At 46.6% G+C, this 25,410-nt stretch overlaps 1 protein-coding gene across 1 annotated transcript in view; it reads right to left on the bottom strand.

Moving 5' to 3' along the window:
• Nucleotides 481-25,410, bottom strand: part of ANKRD33B (ankyrin repeat domain 33B) — an 84,330-nt gene continuing 59,400 nt past the window's right edge. Inside the window, exons 3-4 of the mRNA XM_003134179.4 lie at nucleotides 17,617-17,757; nucleotides 481-7,210 (exon numbers count right to left, since the gene is read on the bottom strand). Coding sequence (XP_003134227.1) covers nucleotides 6,375-7,210; nucleotides 17,617-17,757 — 977 coding nt within the window. The 3' untranslated portion in view covers nucleotides 481-6,374. The remainder of the gene's footprint in view (nucleotides 7,211-17,616; nucleotides 17,758-25,410) is intronic.

Raw genomic sequence — 25,410 nt, 5'->3', positions numbered from 1 at the left:
TGCGACCTACACTGCAACTCATGGCAACACTGGATTCTTTAACATACTGAGCAAGGTCGGGGATCAAACCCCATCCTCATGGATACTAGTTGGATTCTTAACCTGCTGAGCCACAACAGGAACTCCCTAGAATTTTAAATTTTTAAATTTTTTTTTTTTTGGTGACACCCATGGCATACAAAAGTTTCCAGACCAGGATCAAACCTTTGGCATAGCAGTGACAACGCTGAATCCTTAACCTCTAGGCCACCAGGGAACACCTTAAAGAGATTACCTTAACATGTGTGGAAGTATTCATGGATAGCTCAGGAATTTAAAAATCTTACCTTTGAAATATAATGTGAAAAATAAAGTGTGTGAGATGAAAGAAGTGCATATTTATTTTGATCAAAATAAATAACATTAAAAATATTGGTATATTTGCTTATATCATTTTCTAATTTACATACACTTACTTAGGTTTATTTAAATATCACACCATTGTGCCATAAGAATGTTTATTTCACAGGTGATTTTTAATTCTGTAGCCACAATTTTCCCACATTTTTACATGACTGTATCCCTTTTTGCTGTACATTTAAACTTTAGATACATAGTTTGTTAGAAGTTAAAAGGAAAAGACACATTCTTTCTGCTGAATAATCCTATTTCCCTTAAAGATGACTAATCTTTTAGATGTCAAGAATTGAAACTGCTGGGGTCACATTTATTTGTAGGTCTCCAAATAGCCCTGAGGTCTAAATAGGAAAATATCTTTTATAAACTGTAACAAAACTCACCTCAAAATAAAACACTATGAAATTTAGACAATTATGTCCTTATTCAACATTTTTACAATATACACAAACCTATGGGATTGTTAGAAATGACAGTGAAAATAGCTTTACATTCAGAAAGAGCTTATACCAACATGACATAACCTGAAACCTGGCCCCTTGTGCACACATTCTCGGATCCCTAATATACGCCAGGCAGAACAAGGATTTGAATGAAGAGAACTCCAGTGAGATTAGCTTTGCCTGTTCATTTGAATGGGGTCTATTATTCTAACTCCTTATGGTGACCCAAAGGCTCACGGGGTTGCTAGAAATATCACCAGGTTCATAGCATCCTTTTCTGGTTTTCATCTGGTTTGACAGAGCTATGTAGTTCCAAACCAGCTTCTAGAATTTCTCAAAAACTGGTTTTATAAAGTGCTTCAATGCAACCTCCCAAAATTTCATAAAGCATCAAACCAACAGCGGCCCCTTTGGCACCTGCGATGGCTGGCTTCCTTTTGCTTCTCTCCTACATTTTCCTCAGTGTAAGGGTGTCTCATTATGCTGAAACAGTTTATCTCAAATTGTGGTGGCTTTGATTAATTAGTATCTAATAATTCAGCAGACTTAGGGGAAATCCCAGTGCCTCATCAGGGTAAGACGCTGATTGTGTTTAGACTGGTCCCAACCTGCAAGGGATTCAGCCAGGAGCTGAGGGCCTGGTGGAGCTCCCTAAGGATGCACTGTCAAGAGCAGAGAGGTGACCCAGGTCCAGCTACAGGACTTCCCCCAGGAGCTCCTATATGAGCCGCCCAGAGCCAATACCACCCTTCGACTAGAAGACCTGGGTTGTGACACAATGGCTGTCTTCCACGTCACATTGGATGGTGTGCTCCCATTTGGGGTCTTGGGCTGTCCCATCCTCCAACACAAGCCGTCAAAGCTAGTGATACTTGACTTTCTCTGTGAGTACAAAACTCAGACCCTTTCCAGTGTGTGTGTGTGTGCATGTGTGTGCACACTCCCCATTCCATCACACACACACACACACACACACTTGCAGCTGAGAGCCAGCAGAGCAGACAGGGCTGTGCCTTTCACAGAAGCCTGACTTCAGGCTGGGTCAGGGAGGGGACCTTGGGTACACAGCCCTGGCTTTCAAGTGAGTCCCTTAAAAATGAGCTAAATCAAACCAGGCAGTGATGGGATTTTTTTTTTTTTCCCTATTTCTTTTGGGGGTGGGGGGAACCCTCCAGAGGAATTTTTTAGCCACTGATTTTAAATGTTAAGAAACATGTGAATTCAAGGGCACAGGAACAAGTAGCTGACTCAAGAGTTACATACATTTGAAGCAAGTTCTAAATGCATCGAGAGGACAGCACTTCAGGAAGAGCTGTCCTGTTGTTGGTTCTCTATGGCAACAGCCCTCCTGCTGCCTTGATTATTTACCCCAACGCCTGTTGTCATCAATGGAACTTTGTGTTTAATAAGATCGGCTGTGATGGATCTTCTGCCCTTCCTTCCCTTGAAGACACTGGTCAGCCAGGCAGTTGCCCAGCTGAAGGGGGCCCAGCATGAGCCTGTTGCCAAGGAAATTGAGGGCCAGACACACAGAACAGGGCCCTGGGAGATCTTGCGTGGGGGGCACCCACAGCCAGGTGCAGAATTCAGTCACTCACATGGGATGAAAAGGCTCTCAAGTGAATACTTGGGTAGCTTGTTCAAACTTCCCCAAATGCTGTAAAAAAAAAAAGTCAAAGTGCCAGTACTTCGTCCTATAAAAGACTGATTGTGACTAGGAGCCTACAATGCCTCCTGATGAATCTCAGCACTACAAGGAAGACGTGTATTGACTGTATGAGGATGGAAAAGAGTACGCTTGTGTCTCCAGGGGAACCTGGGCTGGAAGAGGGGCAGCTGCCATCCACCAGGGCTGGAACTCACTTCGAAGAGCAAGCTGGGGTGAACGATGAAAAGGCAGTCTCCCCTCTTCCTGTAGTGTGGACAAGGACGGAGGAACAGTGCTTTGGCCCCGGGCTGCAAGAGACAAATCATACCTCCTTCTTAGCTTGGCTCATTCACTCACCTCTCAGGGATGCTCTGCGTCATCACTCAGTACCCATGATTCTTCCCTGGAGGCAGCAGGCTTTGCACCCACTTCAGGATGGGGGTCTGGCCCCAGCTGATGGGATTCAGTTTCACAGCCTCATCTCCACTCAGTGAACTTCCAGAGATCTGGTCACCCACGGAGAGCAGGGAAGGAAGTGGGGCAGAGGTAACCTTGCATGACTGCACCCGCCTCCCCCGTCCCTGCAGCCACAAGTCCCATTTTCCAACTGACATCATGAACTCTATCGTTCTCCACAGAGTGAGCGCGTCTCAGGAGCACCTGAAGCTGAGATGACGAATGACTGCAATTTCTGACTCCGTTTCTGAGGTATCTGATGCTGCCAGGAGCCTGTGGGGAGGTGCTTCAGAAAGCACCTCGAAGGTCCATGATATTATGTGTTGCATTTCTCTAATACAGCCAAAGGCATGGAAGGCTGACGGCCTCTGAGCCCAAGTCATTCCTTCTCCCAGCTTTTCCCTCGTCCCTCCCAGAGGTGAGCTTGGCGCTGGGTCGACTGTGGAACATCTGAGTCACATGAGCAGATTAAAACACTGTCATTCTCACCCACACACCCGAGGATCAGATGGGGAGGAACCGGTTCTAGAGGTAAAAGTCACCAATGGCCCATCCGTGTCATCACAGCCACCTCTACACACAGGTGGACTTTTTTTTTTTTTTTAAATACAAGGGTGACATCCACAAGAGGCAACTGGCAGGCACTGGAGTGACTTCACCTTCACTCCAAAGCCATTCCAGCCACCAGAGTCTGGGGTTTCCAACAATCAAGGAATCTCGACGATGAGGGGTAATTCCCAGGCATCTCCCCGGTGAAAGCAGCATTGACACTCTTAGGAATATTTCTTCTGTCTAGTTGAATCATCACTCACTCAAATGCTAAAAAGTATTAAAATAGACTTCAACTTTCCCCCTACCTATATTTATATATAAATCCCTGAGAAGTTACCTGTCAAGTTGAAATTCACTATTTACAGATAATAAACAGTAGGAGTGCAAGGAGACAGGGCATCCTCCCGCCTCTGTACAGCAGGGTGGTGCTGTCATCTGTCAGGAGCGAGAATTCAGTCTTCCTCTGGAAAGAAGAGAAAGGGAGTAGGGCTGGGGAGGGAGACTGTGCCACAATTCTGTACTGTGCTGGCAGCTGGCGGAATCTGCCGTCCATTCACCCTTGGGTGTTTAGAGGGCGTGGCGCAAAAATTCAACAGGGACACCGTTGCTCTCTCATGATTTCCTTGCTTCCCTGCCCTTTCAAGCAGTGGTGCCAGGGATGATCAAGGCATTGAGCCAAATGTGGAGCAGGAAATAGGTGGAAAAAGAAAAAAGCAAGTGAGGAAGAAAGGCAAAGGGGACCAGAGAGAATGCATCTGGTGACAGAGCTAAGGGGACATCCGGAGAGCAGAAGGGGTCACCGCTCATCAGTGCCCCCTCCCCGACCTGCACTGGAGGTAAGAAGGTAGGGCAACCCCGGAGTGAGAAAAATGCACCCAGCCATTCAAAGCAATGAAAGTATACAAACATGAAAAGTGATCTCAAAGGATGTGGACTGGACCATCAGGGAGATGAGCGGTGTTTCTCTCCACCTTGGGGACCAGTTCTCATCTTATCCAAGGGGACCTGGTCAATCCCAAGTCTTAGGCACAAGGGTGACCCACAGCCAACTATATCAGTGATGATGCTCAAAGTGGGTCCAGATCTCTGTGTCATTCTTTTTGTGCCTTTCTGGGGTGACGGAGGGACTTAGTAAAATCTGACTTTAAAAGCCTCACCATTATCACACCTGTCTTCCATCAGTCCCCGGGGGCAGACTGATGGCCTGTTGGTGAACTGAGTGTAAGATGCTCAATGTCTGATGGTGGGAGGGGGAGGGGAGAGGCGGGCACCACCCTGCCCACATCATGAGACAGACAGTCAGACAGACAGTCGCCACATAGCCAGGGAACACAATTTCCCTTGAGAGTCCAAGGTTATAACAAAGAGCTTCCAAATTGGTACATAATATTTTAAATCTATGGCTTCAGAGCAGGAGAGTATTTAAATAAAGTGCTGTTGGTAGTGCATATGGGCCACTCTACAACCCAGATGGTCAGAGAGTCATTAGGATTTCTCAGTGTTTCGGAGATAAAAAGTATGGACAGAAAACTCCTGCAGAGAGCTCAGGGCCTGGGGCAAATCACAAACATGCTCTGCAAGAGTTCCTGCATCTTGGAAATTCTACAAAGTCGGTGTGAGGGTAAGATGAACACCAGGGGCTGTTATCAAAGGAAAAATAAAAGTAATTCCACACCAGGGATTCTTTGGAATTGAGTCAGGAGGAGGAAGCAACCCAGCTCGCTCTAGGAGAATTTGCTTAAAACATGTTTGCTTAACATTCAGTCTTAAGCCCCATTCCTCTAAGAATTTACCCTCCCCCCATTTCAGTAGTTTGCAGAATTCTGGGTTCCTTATTCTTCTTGCATTTTTGGTTTGTTTGTTTGTTTTCTTTTACATTTTAAGGATATCAGAATTCAATTTAGCTAAGAGCACATATGACTTAATTTTGTATTTCTAGTAATAACTTATTACATTGACCCCATTTTGTTAAATATGTTTTTTCTCATATCTGTGTTTGAATATGTTCAAGATTTTGTATGCAGTTTATCTAAAACCCTTTGCTTAAAATGAGTTTAGTTCTAGCAATCAATACATGCTTCTCTGCATGCTAAATCATACTTTGACAATTGGATTTTCTTCATTTGTACCACTGTAGGGACAAGAGAGCTTAAAAAATAAGATACAAGGAAACCTGATTCCTCTATCTTACTTGATCATTTTGCTGTAAAAGTAAATGCCTCCATGGAATAGAAAGAAAATAGCATCACAATCCAATTAAGAACTACATTGCTCACAGGCAACCACAATGTGATGGAAAGGCAAAGACCGCAACAAACAGCAAAAAAGGGGAGGGGGACACGAAATGCCACAAATTCTGTGTGAAATCGTAGAGATATCAAAAAAAAATTATTGCTAGAAACAGTATTTTAAACAAAGGGTCTTCAGACAAACGCATTAAAACTGTGGGAAATACAAAGAGCCTCATCACTGGTAAAATGCTGCAAATTTGACGGTGATTAAAAACACAAAACCATACAGAAAATGCCCTTTTGATAAATGGGTCTTAAAATTCTCTTAACTGAGGTTCTAAAGGTAGACTTTTAGGAAAAATGCCCACTAGGTGTACTGACTGCTAGGGGAACTGGTTTTAGACAAATCGATTTGTGCTATGCCCAACTCACACTTGGGTGCAGCCTGAATAAACCTGAACGTCTTCTGGAGCCAGGAAGGAGCCTCTGGGCACGGAGATGTGAGGCGCATAAATGGCAAGGGCAGGACCAGGCGCATCCCTCCCAGAGAGGAGCCCATACGGCCTTCCCACTGCTTCCTCTGGGGCTCTGGGCAGCACTGCATCCCTGGCCCACGCCCGACACAACTTCCAGGCGGCTGAGCCCCGGTCACGTCCTTTTCCTCCAGGACGGTGCCCGCTTTTCCTTCTGTGTGGCCGCCAACCGCTGCTTCTCCGCCTCTTCCGCCTTCCTTTTTTCCTCCTTGGCTTCTTTGTACCGCCACTTGGGTAGCTGCAGGTGCGTGCTGTCCTTGGTGCTGCCCCTCGCCGCCCGCTCCGGCTGGAAGGTGGGTGCGGGCGCCTTGCTGATGCGCACCTTGGGGATGACCACGCCCGGCCGCACGCTGCTCCGCCGCAGCAGCTGCAGGGGCAGGAGGCTGGTCCTCCGTGGCGCAGCTGGCAGCTGGGAAGACGTGGGGCTGGGGCTGGCTCTGGGAGACCCCTCTCTGGAGACCCCTGCGGTCTGGGAGGTCCGGAATTGCTGCACGGTCCCCTCTGCCTTGTCCTTCTCTTGGGCTTGCGTGTGCAGGTCCCCCCGCGCCGCCAGGATTTCCTGCACCGCCAGCCGCCTTTTTCCCACACACGGGGGGTTCTCCGGGCACACGGTCTGACAGACGATGGCCACGGGGGGGCTGTAGAGGCTTGTGGTCATCCTGACCATGTGGTCCAGGACCCCCCCATCCTCCAGGCCCTGGTGTGAGCGGGACATCAGCTTGGACCGCACAAACTCAGTGAGCCTCTGCAAGCAGTTTTTGGAGCCTGCAGGCTTCAGACCTGCCTCGTTGGGTGGTGGCAGCTCTGGCTTGTACTTTTCCCCAAATTGCTCTGGGCAGGGTCGCTCCAGCAGCCTCTGGATGACACGGACAGCTTCAAACCTTCCAGTGTAAGTAGCCCACTCCTGAGGTGACATCCCGCGGTGGGGGTCCCTGGCGTGGACATCTGCCCCTGAAAACCACAAAGTAGAAACAAGAATGGGTTGATGTAATAAAACCTTTCCCATCCACAGGCAGAAAACAGAAGACAATGAAATGGATCAAAGACAAAACTTCCAAAACCCAGTAACAGCCTCTACCCTGGAGCAGCGCCACCTGAATGACCCACACCTGACTGTCATCCCCCGCATTTACTGTCATAATACAGCCTACCTTGAAGTGCGCCACTTAATGGGTTATCTTTCCTAAATAAACCCACCTAAACTTAGCACCTAAATTTCGGAATTTTTTAAAGTCATAAGATTTCATGGCTTTCCAGCAATGGAGAGATGATCGGACTACAAGGTGCTTTGTAACACTTAGCTGATGCTACGAGAATGTTCTATCAATACTGTCACTGACAAAGCATTTATTTAGTATCTACTAGAATGTTCCATAACTACTAATAGTAACTGTCACTGGCAAAGCATTCAGTGTTCCATTTATTTATCACCTCTCTTTCCTCTAAGATCTCCTGTAAGGATGGCTACGGTTCTTATTTTGCAGGAGACCTGTGGTCTTTCACTGCTCCTGCTGGTAGTTAGCTGGCTGTGGGTTTGTCCTCTTTACCAAACTGTGGGCTTCTGCAGGACAGAGGCACATCTTAGTTGTTTTCGCTTCCTTAATATGTATCGTTCTGACTGGTAGTAGGCATGCATTTAATAAATCTTTGTTACAGAATAAATGGTGGTCCCATGGCTAAGGGCACTGCCTGAGGCCTCAAAGCTGGAAAGAGAGAAGGTCTTAGACCTTGTGACCTCAGCTGGATGTACTTCCCACTGCCCTGCAGGGGAGTCCCTTCCTCTGTGACAGTTTTCTATGTCAACACAGCCAGGGTCTACTACTCAGGGATTTATTTATTTATTTATTTACTTACTTACTTACTTACTTATTTCTTTTTGTCTGTTGTCTTTTTAGGGCCACACCTGCATCATATAGAGGTTTCCAGGCTAGGGATTGGATCTGAGCCATAGCTGCCGGCCTACACCACAGCCACAGCAATGTAGGATCTGAGCCGTGTCTTCGACCTGCACCACAGCTCAAGGCAACACCAGATCCTTAGCCCACTGTGCAAGGCCAGGGATCAAATCCTCATCCTCATGCATACTAGTTGGGTTCATTAACCACTGAGCCATGATGGGAACTCCCTACTCTGGGATTTAATCAAACACTAATCTAGGTTTACTGTGAAGGTATTGTGTAGATGCGGTTAGCATCCATAATCAGTTGGCTTTAAGTCAAGGAGGTTACCACCGAAAATGTGGGTGGATCCCCATCCAACCAGGTGAAGGCCTTAGTAGCAAAAGCTGAAGTTTTCTGGAGAAGAAAGAATTCAGCCTCAAGACTACAGCATCTACTCTTGCCCACTGGCTGGTCCTACAGATCTTGGGCTTGCTAACCCCACACAATCACTTGAGCTAGTTCCCTAAAATAATTCCTTAATATGTATCTTTCATGGGTTCTGTCTTTCTGGAAAATTCCTACATCCTCAGTCTCCCTTACAATGGTCATTTCCTTAATAAATCTCCCCCACACCACCCAGTGCCCCCTCCCTAACATTGCAAAGTTAAACTTCAACTTAACTTGGAGTTCCCGTCACAGCGCAGCGGAATCCAACTGGGAACCATGAGATTGCGGGTTCCATCCCTGGCCTCGCTCAGTGGGTTGCGGATCTGGCGTTGCCGTGAGCTGTGGTGTGGGTCACAGACACAGCTTGGATCTGGCATTGCTGTGGCTCTGGCGTACGCTGGCAGAGGCAGCTCTGATTGGATCCCTAGCCTGGGAACCTCCACATGCTGCGTGTGCGGCCCTAAAAAAAAAAAAAAGACAAAAAAACCCCAAACAAACAAACCAAAAAACTTTGACTTGATGAAATGTTCCTAAGTTTCAGCTTGGTAGTAAAACAGACATGACTACATGAATAAGGAACTGCTGTTCAATTCATCTTAGTCCCATCTCAGCCCCATATACAGTTAGAAATCATTCAGGATTTCCAGTCCCATTAGTCATATTTCCACTGGCAAAGCAATGTGGGGAAGTAGGGTAATTATCTAGTCTGCAAGCTCCCCAGCGACTAGCCCAGCAGAGGCTTCTGCATTTACATCCCACATAGACTGGGGTGTCCAATATGCGATGGCTGGGGACTCTGTGTTGAATGAAATGAGCAGGAGGCTTGGCGGCTTCCCTGCCCCACAGCCCCCAATGGCCTCAGGGCCCAGGCAGGCCCAGCTCATCTGAGCTCACCTGGTGATGCTCTTAATTCTGAGACACATTAAAGAAGAGCCATAGTAGAAGAGTGGTAATTATTTGGAATTGGAAATCAGGATGGAACTCATTAGCTAGAGTACAATTTATAAACTGACTGGAATGAAAAGGGGGCAGTAAAAATGTCATTGCAAAAAATAGATGACACATTAAACCTTAATTAATTGCGTGTCACTTAAAAAGGAGCAAACTGCAAAATTAAAATCTTAATGAACACTGCTTGAAAGAGACATTTTTCAAAGGCTAATGGAAAAAGAAAAGAACAGCTGTCAAAAGTTGATCAGGCCTCCTCCTTTTCAAAATAATCTTGGAAAATACAAACACTCCAAAGAACAAAGGCCATTCTGACTGTAATGCAGCCCAAGAATCTGAGTCACGCTATAAATGAGGGATTCACCTCCTTAAGAAATAACCAGTAAGAGTAATAGTAAAGGCCTGGACATAGTCATTTAATCATGATACAAGTACTGATGATTAGCACTTTCTACATATACCCTTCAGATACTACAGAGCATCTTTAAAAGGCCAACGTATCCATCTTCTGCCCAAGAGACCCCCCGACTCCTGCAACTCCCACCCCATGCTGTTTCGCCCAAGACTGCAGCCACGAAGACTGGAGCTGGGCTTCTGTCAATGAGTCCATTTGCTGCCATGCTGAGTGATGTGCATTGTCTATACAAAGTGCTCTATTTTTTTTTTCTTTTTTCCTTTTTTAATGGTTTTTGTGGCTGTACATGCAGCATATGGAAGTTCCCAGGGCTAGGGGTCAAATAGGAGCCACAGCTGGTCTGCACCATAGTCACAGCAATGCCGGATTCAAGCCACATCTACCACCTATGCTATAGCTTGTGGCAACACTGGATCCCTAACCCACTGAGCGAGGCCAGGGATAGAACATGCATCCTCGGAGTTCCCGTTGTGGCTCAGTGGTTAACGGATCCGACTAGGAACCATGAGGTTGCAGGTTCAATCCCTGGCCTTGCTCAGTGGGTTAAGGATCTGGCGTGGTGTAGGTTGCAGACGCAGCTCAGATCCCGTGTTGCTGTGGCTCTGGTGTAGGCTGGTGGCTACAGCTCCGATTCGACCCTTAGCCTGGGAACCTCCATATGCTGCCGGAACAGCCCAAGAAATGGCAAAAAGACAAAAAAAAAAAAAAAAAAAAAGAAAGAAAAAAAAGAACATGCATCCTCATGGACACTGTGTCGGGTTCTTAACTTGCTGAGCCAAAAAGGGAACTCCCCAAAGTCCTTATTTTATTCAAGGCAGCAACTACTCAGTTCTAGGCAATGCAGCACAATTGGTCTAACTTTTGAGTTTCAAAACCCCGGCACGACTGATGTTTTCAGCCAGATCGCTATTTTGCTGCAGGGGATGTCCTGTGCACTGCAGGACTTTTAACAGCATCCCTGGTCTCTGCCCAGTAGGTGCCAGTAGAATTCCACCTGTTGTGACAACCAAAAATGTCCCCCAGGGAACCAAAAACATCCCCACCCCATTAAGGATTATTGTTCTAACATATATGACCTGCAATCTTGTTCCCCATTTTCCCAGCCTCCCTTAGAGCTGGCCAGTGAGCCCCGAAGAGAAGGCTGTTGCATCTAGATCAAAGGGACCCATGTTGCTGCATCCTGAGACACGGATCTGAAGCCTGGAACTCTGCTGACCATTGTGAAATCACAGGTGACCAGTCAACAAACTGGAAGGTGGCGGGGGTGGGGAGGAGCTGAATGGACAAAAGGATGAAGCCCCGGTCAGTGATGCCCTCATGGAGTTCAGGGCCAGTTCTGCACAGTAACTGCCTGCCTCAGGACTTCTAGGAGGTGCGACATACAGATGCTGGCTTCCTTTAAGCCACTTTTTAGAAGCAAAAGCATTCTAAAAGGGGCTAGAGGAAAACAAGCTACCTTCCATTGCTAATTCTGAGGACACTCTCCCCCAAGAGTCAAAGTCAGGTCCATGGGACCAGCGGAGGCAGATTCACTTCCTTTCCTATCTCTCAGCAAGCCCCCACCCCCATGTCACCTCTCCTTCAAAGTCTAGCTCCAGTCCCCCTCCCCCTGCGGACCAGTCCTCCAAGGCTTCCTCCTGTGCCACCTCTGGCCTGAATCTTGGATACTTTGGGTGTAGTGAAGATGATAATTCAGGATGCAAGCCCTTGAGTGGGGTCCAGAACACCTACCTCCAGGGTTGCACCTGTGGCATTATGAAGTTCCCAGGCTAAGGGTTGAACTGGAGCTGCAGCTGCCAGCCATAGCCACAGCCACAGCAACTCGGGATCCAAGCCACATCTGTGACACACCACAGCTCACAGCAACGTTGGATCCTTAACCCACTGAGCAGGGCCAGGGATCGAACTTGCATCCTCATGGATACTAGTTGGGTTCGTAACCCGCTAAGCACAATGGGAACTCCTAAACAAGCATCCTTATTACTATAGACCAAATGTAGAAGAGAAGACATTCAATCACATATTGTTTTTTCTTTTAAAACATACATACACATCTGCTGTAAAAGGAAAAGTTAACCCACTTTTTCTGAGAAAAAAGGAAAAGCTAACTTAGTAGCAATAGTAGAAAATGAAAACATTCTATAAGTTGAATGATGGAGAAGGCAGTTCAAAGGCTCACCGAAAAAGGTGTCAAGTATTTATTTTTAAGAAGGAATATAGGAGTTCACGCTGTGGCACAACAGGATCAGTGGCATTTTGGGAACGCTGGGACTAGGGTTCAATCCCCGGCCCAGCACATTGGGTTAAGGATCCAGTGTTGCCACAGCTGTGGCTTGGGTCATGACTGTGGCTTGGATCTGATCCCTGGCCTAGGAATTCCATATGCCATGGGGTGGCTAAAATGAAAAAAAAAAAAAATAGAAAAAAAAAAGAAAGGAATATAGAACAAGTTGGAAGAAGGAAGGCACACAAGAGAGGTAAGATTCTCTTTTCACATTTCTCATCATTTCCTATTTATGTTAGTTTTTATATCAGTGGTTTTCAACAAAAGGCGACTTTCCCACTTCGGAGACGGTTGGCAATGTCTGGAGATATTGCTGTCAAAACTGGGGAACTGGAGTTCCCGCTGCGGCTCAGTGGGTTAGGGACCCAATGTTGTCTCAGTGAGGATCCAGTGTTGCCATAAACTTTGGTGTAGGCTGGAAATGTGGCTTGAATCCAGTGTTGCTGTGGCTATGGCACAGGCATCAAATGCAGCTCCAATTCGACCCCTAGCCTGGGCACTTCCATATGCTGCACAAGTGGCCACAAAAAGAAAAACAAGCAACAACAACAACAATGAAACACACACAAAAAAACTGGGGGTGCTACAGTCCCCTAGTGAGCAGAGGCCAAGGACGCTGCTAAACATCCTATAATTCCAGGACGGGTGGACCACGAAGAACTGTCCGGCCCCAAATGTCAACAGTGCCAAGATTAAGAAACTCGAGGTACATGTCTATTACCCTCCATAAGGAAGTTTTAGGTGTCATCACAAGGATATATTTCAAAGGGAAAAATAGGCCATGGTTTTTCATTTACTTAACAAATAATATTGAACACATAAGTTCACCAGTATAACAACATAACCAACAATAACTGGAGGCTTCCTCTGTGCCAGGCACATGCCCACATATAAACTCCTTCATTCCCCATCTTAACCTCCTGTGGCAACTACTGACATTCGCATCATTTTATAGAAGAAAAGAGGCCCAGAGCAAGAGGTGACTGGCCCTGGGTGTAGAGAGGCTGAGTGGAGGAGCTGGAATCAGAAACCAGGGCTCCTGACTTGTAAGTTGGTTCTAACAGCCATTCTGCTCTGACCATGTACAGTTAGGGTTGGAGGTACTAGAGGTGTGCACTTATTGCGGATTATTCTAGACTTTGATGATGGGGTTAAGCTCACAGAGGTGGAAACAGGAAAGGGAGAGTATATAGAACCTATCACTAAATTTGTTACCCAAATAACCGAGGGAAAAGGAAACAAAAACAAAACCAGGTGAGCACTGAACATGCTGCCTTAAGCAGGCCCAAATCTCGAGAGATCTGAAAGGTGGTTCTGTGATCCTGTAAAGGCCTGAAACCTCCACCAGACCCAGCAAGAAAGAGTGGCTGTAAACCCCGTGCCTGGTGCAGAGTGATTGGAAGACAACTGACCTAAAAGCAAAAGGGTTTGTAATTCAAATTAATTCACTGGGGAAAAATGTCTGGATTGACATCCATTAAGTTTTTGGTTGTAAAAGTAAATTAATAAAGATCTACACTCAATTATAACTAGATATGGAAGTAGTAAAAGCTGATGAAGCTCCCCCAAACCCAGAAGCATTATAATCACCATTTAATTAGGAAGAACTGTCTCTCACTGATGTCACTGATAAACTCCATGGAAACTGATAATTCTGTTTTAAAAAATGAAACTGTCACTGAGTCAAATACCCAAAGAGATTGATTTTAATTAGGATCTTTCTTCTTTCCAAGAAGGTTTTCATCTTTGAAGCCTCTGCTCTGCTTACTGAGTTTATTTTTCTTACAGCATCCCCAAAGACACTCCAGTTAAAGCAGGAGAAAAAAGAAATCCAAAGTAGGCTGTGAATCCCACAGCACCAATCTAACCACAAGGAAGAGGACAGATGGGCTCAGACTGGGGGGCACTGTTCATTGATCAGGGTCAAGCTCAAGTCATGGGCATTCAAGAAGACTGAGAAATTTCCAGGAAACAAAGTAGACTGGGGACACATAATAACTAAATATGGGAGCCTGGCTGGGATGCTGGAGCAGAAATGGGGCCATTGGGGGAAGAACAGGTGAAATCGTGACACGTACTGTGCAGTCTCCGCTTCTTGGTGAGATATTAACACAGGGGCTGAGTGAGGGCTGCATGGGACTCCCTTTTCTATCTTTGTCACTTTTCCATACACCTAAAACTATCCCCAAATAAAAGTTAATTTTATGTTATTTTATTTTGTTTTATTTTATTTATTTTTGTCTTTTGTCTTTTTAGGGCCGCACCAGTGGCATATGGAGGTTCCCAGGCTAGGGGTCTAATTGGAGTTACAGCTGCTGCCACAGCCACAGCAACGCCAGATCTGAGCCGTGTCTGCGACTTACACCACAGCTCATGGCAATGCCGGATCCTTAACCCACTGAGCGAGGCAAGGGATCGAACCCACAACCTCATGGTTCCCAGTCGGATTTGTTTCCACTGCACCATGATGGGAACTCCCTAAAAGTTTATTTTAAAATAGAGAGGCAACTGGGAGTTTGGGGTTAGCAGATACAAACTACCACATCAAAGGGATAAACAACAAGATCTACTGTATAACACAGGCAGCTGTATTCAATCTTCTGGGATAAACCACAATGGAAAAGAACATAAAAAAGAATATATATATACATATATATACACACAAAATACACATATATATACACACACTTATATATATACACACACACATATATATATATATATGCATAACTGAATCACTTTGCTGGACAGCAGAAATGAACACCACATTGTAAATCAACTATATTTCAATAAATCAGTAAAATAAAAAACAAAAAAGAAGCAAGTTGTCTAAGCAGAACTACTAGTCTGCTGATGCCTGGAAGAATTTTAACACTGTCCTCAAGATGCTGAGATGGGAAAGAATGCTGTGCCTCTGGGAACTTGTAGGGCCAAGTGGCATTGGGTGAACCCAGGGCCAGGAACAAAACCAAAATAAGTGAAGATAATGAAATTAAGTACTGGCGACAACAGTGTCTCCCACTGATTGAGACATTAGAGGCTCCCTTCCATTTTTTCATTTAATTCTCGGAATAACCCAATGAGGTTGTTGCTGTAACGATGACCACTGGGAGTGAAGAAAAAAACTTGAGATTGGTCACAGGGAATTCAGCTCAGTAATTCCTTGAATATTTATTTATAGCCCCAGAGAGTTTACAAAGTGAAAGGTTACATCCTCAGGGAGTTGGGGGAAGAAGTCATTCCTCCCATTTCACAGATGAGAAGGGGAGGCTCAGAGGAGGAGGTGCTTCTGGAAAGATGATGAGACCATAAAGGGCATGGGGGATGCCCTGCTGGTCCAAAGTGACCGCCTGAGAAGGTTCCAGTCTGTGGCGCAGCCCAGAAGGAAACAACCCCACACTGAGACCAAGATCCCTAAAACCAGGTCCCGGCCCACCGCCCCCACCCAGTTCTTCTTTTTTTTCTTTTTAGGGCTGAATCCGTGGCATATGGCAGTTCCCAGGCTAGGGTTCAAATCAGAGCTGCACCCCCAAGCCACAGCCACAGCAATTCGGGATCTAAGCCTTGTCTTCGACCTACACCACAACTCATGGCAGCGCTGGATCCTTTAACTCACCGAGGGAGGCCAGAGATGGAACCCACATCCTCATGGATACTAGCTGGATTCTTACCCCCTGAGCCATAATGAGAACTCCAACCATCCCCCAGTTTAGATTAACCTTTCTACCCAGACTTTTAACCCTTTTCTTGTCCCACCCGTCTCCCTCAGGATTGATGGTATCAAAGAAAAGGGAGGATTAAAACGGAGCAGGACCCCAAGGGCTTTCCCGGGTCCAAAAGCCCCTCCATGTCCCCCAGCCCCCCGATTCTTGGTTGTAGAAAAAAGGCTTTAGTCTCCCAGGCCTTCCCTGTTCCAAAGAGCAGGCTCAAGAAGCTAATGATGAGGACAACAGTCATAGTTGTCCCCACTGAGGGGCTACAGATGACAATCCAGTGTGTACCTTTGAGCTTTTCCTGCATTAATTAAGGACCCCGCCCCTGGCACCCCGCACCCCACGAGGGGGGTAATGACATGCTAACCACAAACTCTAGACACCAGACTGGCTGGGACCAGAAGGTTGATGACTGACATTTCCAAAGCATCACCCCGTTACCTCATCACCAACCAATCAGAAGGTCCATGAGCTGGTCAGGCATCCAACAACCCTCTCCCCTCATACTGTCTTTAAAAACCTTTGTGTTGGAAACTAAGATGATATTGTACATTAATTATATTTCAATAAAAACCCTCATTCTTTTGGAGTTCCTGCTGTGGCTCAGCAGGTTAGGAACTTGAAATAGTACCCATGAGGATGGGGGTTTGATTCCTGGCTTACTCAGTGGATAAAAGATCCGTGAGCTGCAGTGCAGACCACATATGCAGCTTGGATCCAGCGTTGCCATAACCTTGACGTAGGCTCAGATTCAACCCCTAGCCTGGGAATGTCCACATGCTGCAGGTGTGGCCCTAAAAAAAAAAAAAAAATCCTTTGCTTAAAAGCCATTGGAGAGGTTGGGTCCCTTGTGCATGAGCTGCCCAGCTCCTTGCTCAGCCCTGCAAATAAACTCTTCCTTTCCTGCAGGCACCCACTGTTGGAGGTTGCCATGCTGCACTTCTGGCACACAGCCCTTGCTCAGTTACACACCACATCACCCCGTAACTCCAGTCACCAGCACACAGGGGCCTAGGATGCCTCCTGGGCCTACTCCATCAACAGGACCATCTTGCCACTCAGAGCCAAGACCAGAGCACACATTTCTGAAGAACAAAAATGGGCAGGAGGAGGCGAGGGGTAAGAAAATAGCTCATCAGGGAATACGGAACACTGTCCTATCAGGTGGCCAGTGCTGTGACCTCCCCACAACCTTGAAAGCATTTGCTTTATGCTTTTGTCTGTTTCGATCCAGATGGTGACAGCCATACACCTCAACAAAGAAACGTTCCTTTGTTGCAGCCACTAGGCTTGGTTTCTTTGGGGCTGCTTCATCCCTTCAACATGTATTCTTCAAAGGGGCAAACGCAGGGAGTTCCTACTGTGGCTCATCAGGTTAAGAACCCGACTAGTATCCATGAGGATGTGGGTTCCATCCCTGGCCTCTCTCAGTGGGTTAAGGACCCAGCCATGACATGAGCTGTGGTGTAGATCGCAGATGTGGCTCCGATCTGACCTTGCTGTGGCTGTGGTGTAGGCCAGCAGCTACAGCTCCAATTCAAACCCCTAGCCTGGGAACTTCCATATACCGCAGGTGAGGCCGTAAAAGAAAAGAAGAAAAAAAAAAGGTGCAAACTCAGCATTTCCCTGCACAGGACAGGGAGGACCTGCACAGGACAGGTGGGACGTACCTGCTAGCATCAAGGCTCGGATGCACTCGGTGCGGCCCTGCATGGCGGCTTTCATCAGGGCCGTGAACCCGAACAAATTCCTCCTTTCAAGGTCAAGGCTGGGGAAATAGTTCAACAAGTAGTTGGTGATGGTGACGTGCCCTGTAAAGAGAAATGCACACATGTATGAACCACGCTCCACAGAGAGCGGGCCTCCCTACATGGAGAGGGGGAAACGTCGCACAGCCCACCTCTGGGGCAAGCTGGTCTGGGGGGAGGGCTATTCCCATCTCAGGCCACAAGAAATCATTCTCACGGGTCCAGAGAAGACACAGGGCCCTGCCCTGGCCGTGGCGTTGCTCCTCTGCTGCATTCTTATTCTCTTCTGATGACCCACTTGGAAGCCCAGGTTTCCTGTCGACCTGTTAAGGAGGGAATGTGGGGAGCAGTGATGCTGAGGGGGTGGCCTGTGGAAGCCGGAGCTGCTCCATGTGGAGGCTGGCTGGTCCCAGCAGGAGCTGCCGATGCAAGCAAATGCAGGCGCAAAACAGACAATGAAGCTCCTCGGAGCTATTTCCCAGAACTTCAGAGCCTCACAGAGGAGGAAGCCATCATCACGTCACTGCAGCAACAGGACACACCCGTCATCGCTGCCACCTGTTCGGCTCAGAAGACAAGCTCACGCTCTCTCTCTCTCTCTCTGTCTCTCTCTCACACACACACACACACACACACACGGAACACAGGGAGCGCTGCCACCCTAACCCCCATCCAAAAACCCAAGCAGGTAAGAATACTTATTTCAGAATATAGATTTTGCCCCTTACATTTCCAAAAAGGGCCTGATTTTCTGTTTATTCTCAGAGGTTTTCAAAAAGCCCACACACTCTCAGGTGGTGGTAAATAAAAAGAACATAATGTAACAGGCAGCATTCTAAGGATGTTCCAGCCTCATCCACAGAAAACCCAAATGGAGCAGAGATCCTGGAACAGAACTCCTGGGCTGAGTAAAGAGGCTCTGGGGTCCAGCGTGCTGTCCAAAGGCCCCGGCCACGCTTCTTAAGTCCCCATGTGAAATGACAGGGAGCCCTCCACCCCAAACCCATTAGTCCCTTAGAGCAGGGTCCAACCTTGGCACTACTGACACCTGGGGCCAGATTTTTTTTTTTTTGTCGGGCCATCCTGTGATTTGTAGGATAGTTACACCAGCATCTCTGAGTTCCACCCACCAGAGGCCAGGAGCTACCATCCTTTTCCTCCTCCCAGGTATGACAACTAAAAGGTCTCCAGACATTGCCAAATATCCCCTGTGGGGGGGGGGTAACCCCCGTTGAGATGCATTGTCCTAGAAGCTCAGATGTTGCCAGCTCAGGATCAAGGTGGCAGACGGCTTTCCCTCCTATCACCTTCACCCTGGCCCTGCACCCCACCAGCCCGCCTCCTGGCTGCCGTCTCCATCCTGGCCCAGCTCATGGTGGCTAACACACCCTGGGGAGTGTGAGCAGAGCTCTCTCCTGAGCCCAGGTGCCCACTCTTCATCTTTATTCAGCTCTGAAGTCCCCTTTCATCCCCACTCCATGTACGTCCCTTGGATCCCACCACTGTCACAGACGCAGGTGTGGAGCCTGGTGGACATCTCAGTGCACCCTCTGCCATTAACTGGGAGCCACCCATTCTCCACACAGGGGCCTCTGCACCTCAGGGAAGCCAGCACCGCTGAGGCTCCTTCTCCAGCTGGTGTCAGGAAAGGCACCAAGTGACATTCGAGCAGTGGCAGAGGCAGCCTTGAGGCACAAGGTGCTTCCCGAGCCCCGCCCTCCTTGCCCCTGAGCCCCCGCCCACCTTGCGCTGCAGACCCGGGGGCTGAGCCAAGGCCCTCGGCACAGCAGTGTAGAGAAGCCCCCTTCCCTGCTGCAGAGACAGCTCCTGAGCCTCCGGTTGGTCCCGTGCTGCCAGTGCTGAGCATGCCCTTCCACAGCGGAAGCTCTGCCCTCCTATCGTACTCCAAGCGAGCCAGGCGGGCGGGGACCCAGCTTCCTTCCTTGAAAGGCACCCAGATACCGCAGGCTGTTGCCCAAGCAACGGTGCAGCTTTCTCATCAACTTCCGAGTTGAAAACAAACAAGCAGCAAAAGGGCGTGGACTCTTCCAAAGGCAGTGCATCTGCTCACCATGAATCTCCGCCCGCCTCCGGGACTCACCGCAAAAATTAAAAGGTGAAACGTAGCTTTCTAACTGTTTAAGAGAAGCTGTGGGATTAACAAGCCCAAAACAAATGGGTGTGACCCTCCTTCTCTGTGACTCACAGGTTCCAAGGAGCAGCTGATGCTTTTTGACTCATTCACACCACTCTGCCTTCTACTGTCATTTACAGCACACCACCCTTAAGGGATGCTGGCTGAAGGTGCCCAAAGCAGCCTAATTGCTCTAAACTGCTGGGGTTGAGGTAGGGGTAGGGGTGGGGAGGGAGGTCTTTTGATCTCAGCTGGGTTTGTCTTCCAGCTATACGTTTTGACATACCCTTCAGTTAGCCAGGGTCATAGTACAACAGATTGCAATTCGTTTAGAGCCATTTCTTTAAAAACATGAAGGAGTGTGTCTGCTGCAATTTTCAGCAGCATGTCCTTTGCACTGACATATCCTAAACACTGGGAACAGGCAAGGAGAGGAAAAATTGGCAATCCACAAGGCAAAAAGCTCATTATACATATTATGTAGAGATCAGGAAAAACCAACAGGCATCTGACTACAAACATCAGCTGTGAATGACCCACCAAATCACTCTCGGCTCCCCACTGGCTTTCCCAGAACAACAGAACAATACCTCTCATCACGCAGAGAACCTTGCTCAACAGAAATCAAGGAAGGACCAAATGATGCTAAGAATGAATAGATATTAACCTATGTTCTTAAAAACATGAGAATTAATCAAAAAGAGCTTTCCTTTTCTTTCATAAGATAGACAGATGATAGATAAAGTAGATAGATGATAAAGAGGTGGATAGAACACAGCATAACAGAACCCAAACATGCCCTATATTGAAATCTATTTAAGCCTAATCCAACTTTGACCTCGTGGAATAGGATTTGGTTCCTCCAGGCCTCAGAGTGGACCTAACGAGTGGGCTGACCTTACAGAGCTCAAGATATCCCCAACTCAGGGAGCCTCACACTGCCCAAGAGAAGGGCACAAGCGATCCAAGGAATAAGTTAATTCTTTTTTTAAAATTTAGTTTGTGTGAAAGTACAGTTGATTTTCAGCGTTGTGTCAATGTCTGCTGTCCAGCATAGTGACCAGTCATACACATATATACATTCTTTTTCTCCTACTGTCTTCCATCATATTCTATCCCAAGAGCTTGGGTAGAGTTCCTAGTGCCATTCAGTAGGACCTCATTGCTTATCCATCCTAAATGTAATCGTTTATGGCATAGCCTTAGTGGGATGGTGAAAAGGCCAAGCAGACAGAGATCTTAGTACTTAGGAAAGCTGGCTCTGAGAGCTCCCATGTTCAAGTTCCCAGGCTGCAACTTAAAATCTAGGTGACCCAGGGAAGGAGCGTCAACTTCACCAAGTCTGTTTCCACATTTAGAAAATGTCAATCTCACAACTGTGAAAATGACAGGAGATTAGGTGTTGTATAAAAAATGCCCCATACACAAATCTCTGGGCAGAAAAATTCCAGTTTATGCAAGTTGCTCCACTCCCAAGAAGGTACAACTGAACAACCTGCTCCTTACCTCATGGGCTGAGCACAGAGACTCCCCTCCCAAGAGCAGATCATGGGATTGGGGGTGGGGCCATATGCTTACAATAGAGAAGCCTGGACAACATGACCTCAGCCAGTGGCCAGGATCAGTCATGTCCATAGCCTGAACTGGCAATGATTCTTTGCTTGAGTCAGGGTTCTGAACCGTCTCCCTGGCCCATCTGTGCGTTTCCTTGTAAAATCTCATTTCAGCAAGAACGCTGCTAATAAGCCAGTTTAACCAGAACCCCTCCCCTGCAACCACGTCTGATGCAGTTCCTCATCCTCCCCCACCTCCCAGGTGATACTGGATCAGCCTAGCTTGTCTTCGGCAAGAATCCTGTTAGATTGGTTTGGCCACAGTCTCTCTGTTTCCTCTTCGTAATTTTCCACGCTCAGACCTCCACCCTGCTCCATGGCTTTAAATCCCACTTGTCCGGGCTGTATTCAGAGTGGAGCCCCGTCTCTCTCCCCGACTGCAAAACCACATTGCCATGGTCCTTATACCTACTGAGATGATTCTGAGTGATGTCGGCCTTACTGTCTGCAACAGGTGTCACTAAGCAGTTTTTCTCTTTAGCAAAATCCTTCAGATGATGTCATGAAAATGGCACTTTATGGTCCTCCTCTGAAAAACCCGCCACTCCAGTCTAATGATGAAAAAATCATCAGACACGTAGAAATTGAGAGACGTCCTGCAGACTGTCTGACAAGCACTCCCCAGACGGTCGAAGTCATAAAGTCTGAGAAAGTGTCACAGCCAAGAGGAGCCTGAGGGTACATGACAACTAAGTGTCACGTGGGATCCTGGCTGAGACCTTGGAACAGAAAAGGGACATTAGGGGAAAACTGAGGAAGTCTGAATGCAACAAGGACTTGAGTTAATAATAAAAATGCATTGACATGAATTTTGTTTTGTCAAATGTTGATCACACTAATAAGATCTGAATAACAAAGGGAACCAGGTGTGGGGTATATGGGAATTCTCTGCACGGTCTCTGCAGTTTTTCTGTCAGTCTGCACTCATCTAAAATCAAGCTTATTACAAAACAGAAACAGACTCAAGATTTTGAAACCAAATATATGGTTACCAAAGGGGAAACACTGCAGGGGTTGAGGGGAGGGATAAATTAGGGAGCTGGGATTGACATGTACACACCACTATATATAACACAGATAAGTAACAAGGACGGAAACAAGGACCTAAAATAGATAACAGAGAACTCTACTCAATACTGTGTAATAACCTACATGGGAAAGGAATCTGAAAAGGAATGCATATATGTATAACTGACTTACTTTGCTGTATACCTGAAACTAACACAGCTTTGTAAGTCAACTATACTCCAATAAAATTTATTTTAAAATAAAATAAAATTAATCAAATTTATCTTATGAAAGGAGGATGTAGGATAGAGCTACTCAGCAAAATTGCAAGGAAGGGGCACTGATTCTTGGCTGGCTGCTGGGTGTGGATCCTTTTCATGCCATCCACAAGCCTTGCTAGTGGTGGGGGGAGCACACTGGGAGGCTGTGCTGGGTACACAATGGATGGAAGATGGTGGTCGGGACCTGAGGGAGGGCAGGAGGGTGAAGAGGAGTTGTTGGCTCAGAGCACTCCTAAAGTGCATGGACTTCAACAGAGGAATGGATTAGGAAGATGTGGTATATATACACAATGGAATACTACTTAGCCATAAAAAAGAACAAAATAATGCCACTTGCAGCAACATGGATGCAACTAAAGATTGTCACAGTAAGTAAAGTAAGTCGGAAAGAGAAAGACAAATACCATATGATATTGATTCTATGTGGAATCTAAAATGTGGCTCAAATGAACCTATCTACAAAACAGAAACAGACTCACAGACAGAGAGAACAGACCTATGATTGCCAAGGAAGAGGGAGGAGGAAATGGGATGGATTGGGAGTTTGGGGTTAGTAGATGCAAACTATTACATGTAGAATGGATAAGCAACGCGGTCCTACTGTATAGCACAGGGAACTATAACCTGTGTCCTGGGATAAACCATGATGGAAGATGGTAGGAGAAAAAGGATGCATATATACATAGTCACTATGAGTCACTATGCTGCACAGCAGAAACTGACACAATACTGTAAATCAACTATACTGTAACTTAAAAAATTACTTTTACTTTTTTTTTTTTTTTTTGTCTTTTTGCTTTTTCTAGGGCGGCGCCCATGGCATATGGAGGTTCCCAGGCTAGGGGTCCAATCGGAGCTATAGCTGCCGGCCTACACCAGAGCCACAGCAACGCCAGATCCGAGCCATGTCTGTGACCTACACCACAGATCATGGCAACGCCGGATCCTTAATCCACTGAGAAAGGCCAGGGATCGAACCTAGAACCTCACGGTTCCTAGTCGGATTCGTTAACCACTGAGCCACGACGGGAACTCCCTAAAACGTATTTTTAAAAAAAGAATACGGTATATAGAGGGTATGGTATATATGCACAATGGAATATTACTCAGCCATAAAAAGAATGGAATAATACCATTCACAGCAAGATAGATGGACCAAGAGATAATCTTATTAAGTGAAGTACAAAGACAAATACATGATATCATTTATATGTGGAATCTTGAAAATGATACAAATGAACTTATTTACAAACAGAAATCAATTCCCAGACATAGAAAACAAACTTATGGTTACCAAAGGGGGTGGGGGGGATAAATTAGGAGTTTAGGATTAAAATGTACACATTACTATACATAACATGGATAATCGACACGGACTTACTGTATAGCACAGGGAACTATATTCAACATCTTGTAATAACCTATATTGGAAATGAATCTAACAAATATAAATACATATATATATATATATATATATATATATATCTGACTCACTTTGCTGTACACCTGAAACTAACACAACATTGTAAATCAACAATATTTCAATACGATTTTTAAAAGAAAAGGAAGTGAATGGACAGGGCTTGGTGACTGTGGGGGCTGAGCCAAGTAACAGAAAAAGAAAGGCCAAAGATGATCCCTGGTACCACCCCAGCTCCAGGGTTCTGGCTTCACTTTGCATGGCCAGTAGCATTTCCTCTGAGGGTGTGTCGGGGCAGAAGATCCTGGTAGCCAAGCTTGACTATATGCCCATCTATGTTATCAAAGAAAACGAAAGTGCCCTTCGGTTAATTGTCACGGTTCTTAAGAAAAAAGTTAATGTCTATACATTCTTAGAAGCATCAGGTCCACCTATGATTTCCATCCCCAAGTGGGAAATTTTAAACTTTTCCACTAAGTCACACAGCAAACCCCTCTCTCGGGAGATGACACACATCTCACAGAGGGAACTGAAACCACAAGAAGGGAACCCCCTCAACTTTCCCCATCACCCCAAAACTTCCCCGCATCCCTCCTAGTGAAAAGGAGGGTGACTCTTCTCCTATTTAAAGACGCCAATCTCTCCTCCCCTTCCAGCACTTGAAAACCACCCCCACCCCCGCCTATTTCTGGGGAATATATATATGCTACAAACTCCTTCCTCTTTCTCTTCAGCCTCTCCCCCCTTGCAAATTCATCCCCATCTGATTGTGGTAATAACCTAAATTCCTCACCTTGCCTCTTACCAGATGATTCTAAAGTTCTGTCAAGAAAAATGTTGGCCACGGGATGTCTGCAGGCATGGTGCAAGCAGAAACTTGAAACACACTCTCTCAGTGGGCTAGAGGTTGAATCAGAGCTATAACTGCCGGCCACAGCCACAGCAACGCCAGAGCCGAGGTGCGTCTGTGACCTACACCATAACTCATAGCAATATCAGATCATTAACCCACTGAGGGAGGCCAGGGATCCGACCTGCATCCTCATGGATACTAGTCAGATTCATTTCCCCTGAGCCACGATGGGAACTCCCATCTTTTCTGTTTCTTTATCTTTTTTTCTTTTTGACTACACCTGTAGCATGTGGAAGTTCTGGGTCCAGGTATGAACCTATGTCACAGCAGTAACCAGAGCCGCAGCAATGACAACACCAGATCCTTAACCACCAGGGGAACTCCATCCTTTCTGTTTCTGAAATCCT

Source organism: Sus scrofa, chromosome 16, assembly GCF_000003025.6.
Source record: "Sus scrofa isolate TJ Tabasco breed Duroc chromosome 16, Sscrofa11.1, whole genome shotgun sequence".
NCBI classification, from domain to species: domain Eukaryota; kingdom Metazoa; phylum Chordata; class Mammalia; order Artiodactyla; family Suidae; genus Sus; species Sus scrofa.
The sequence above is the reverse complement of the archived record's forward strand: the minus strand, read 5'-3'. Positions and strand labels throughout refer to the sequence as shown.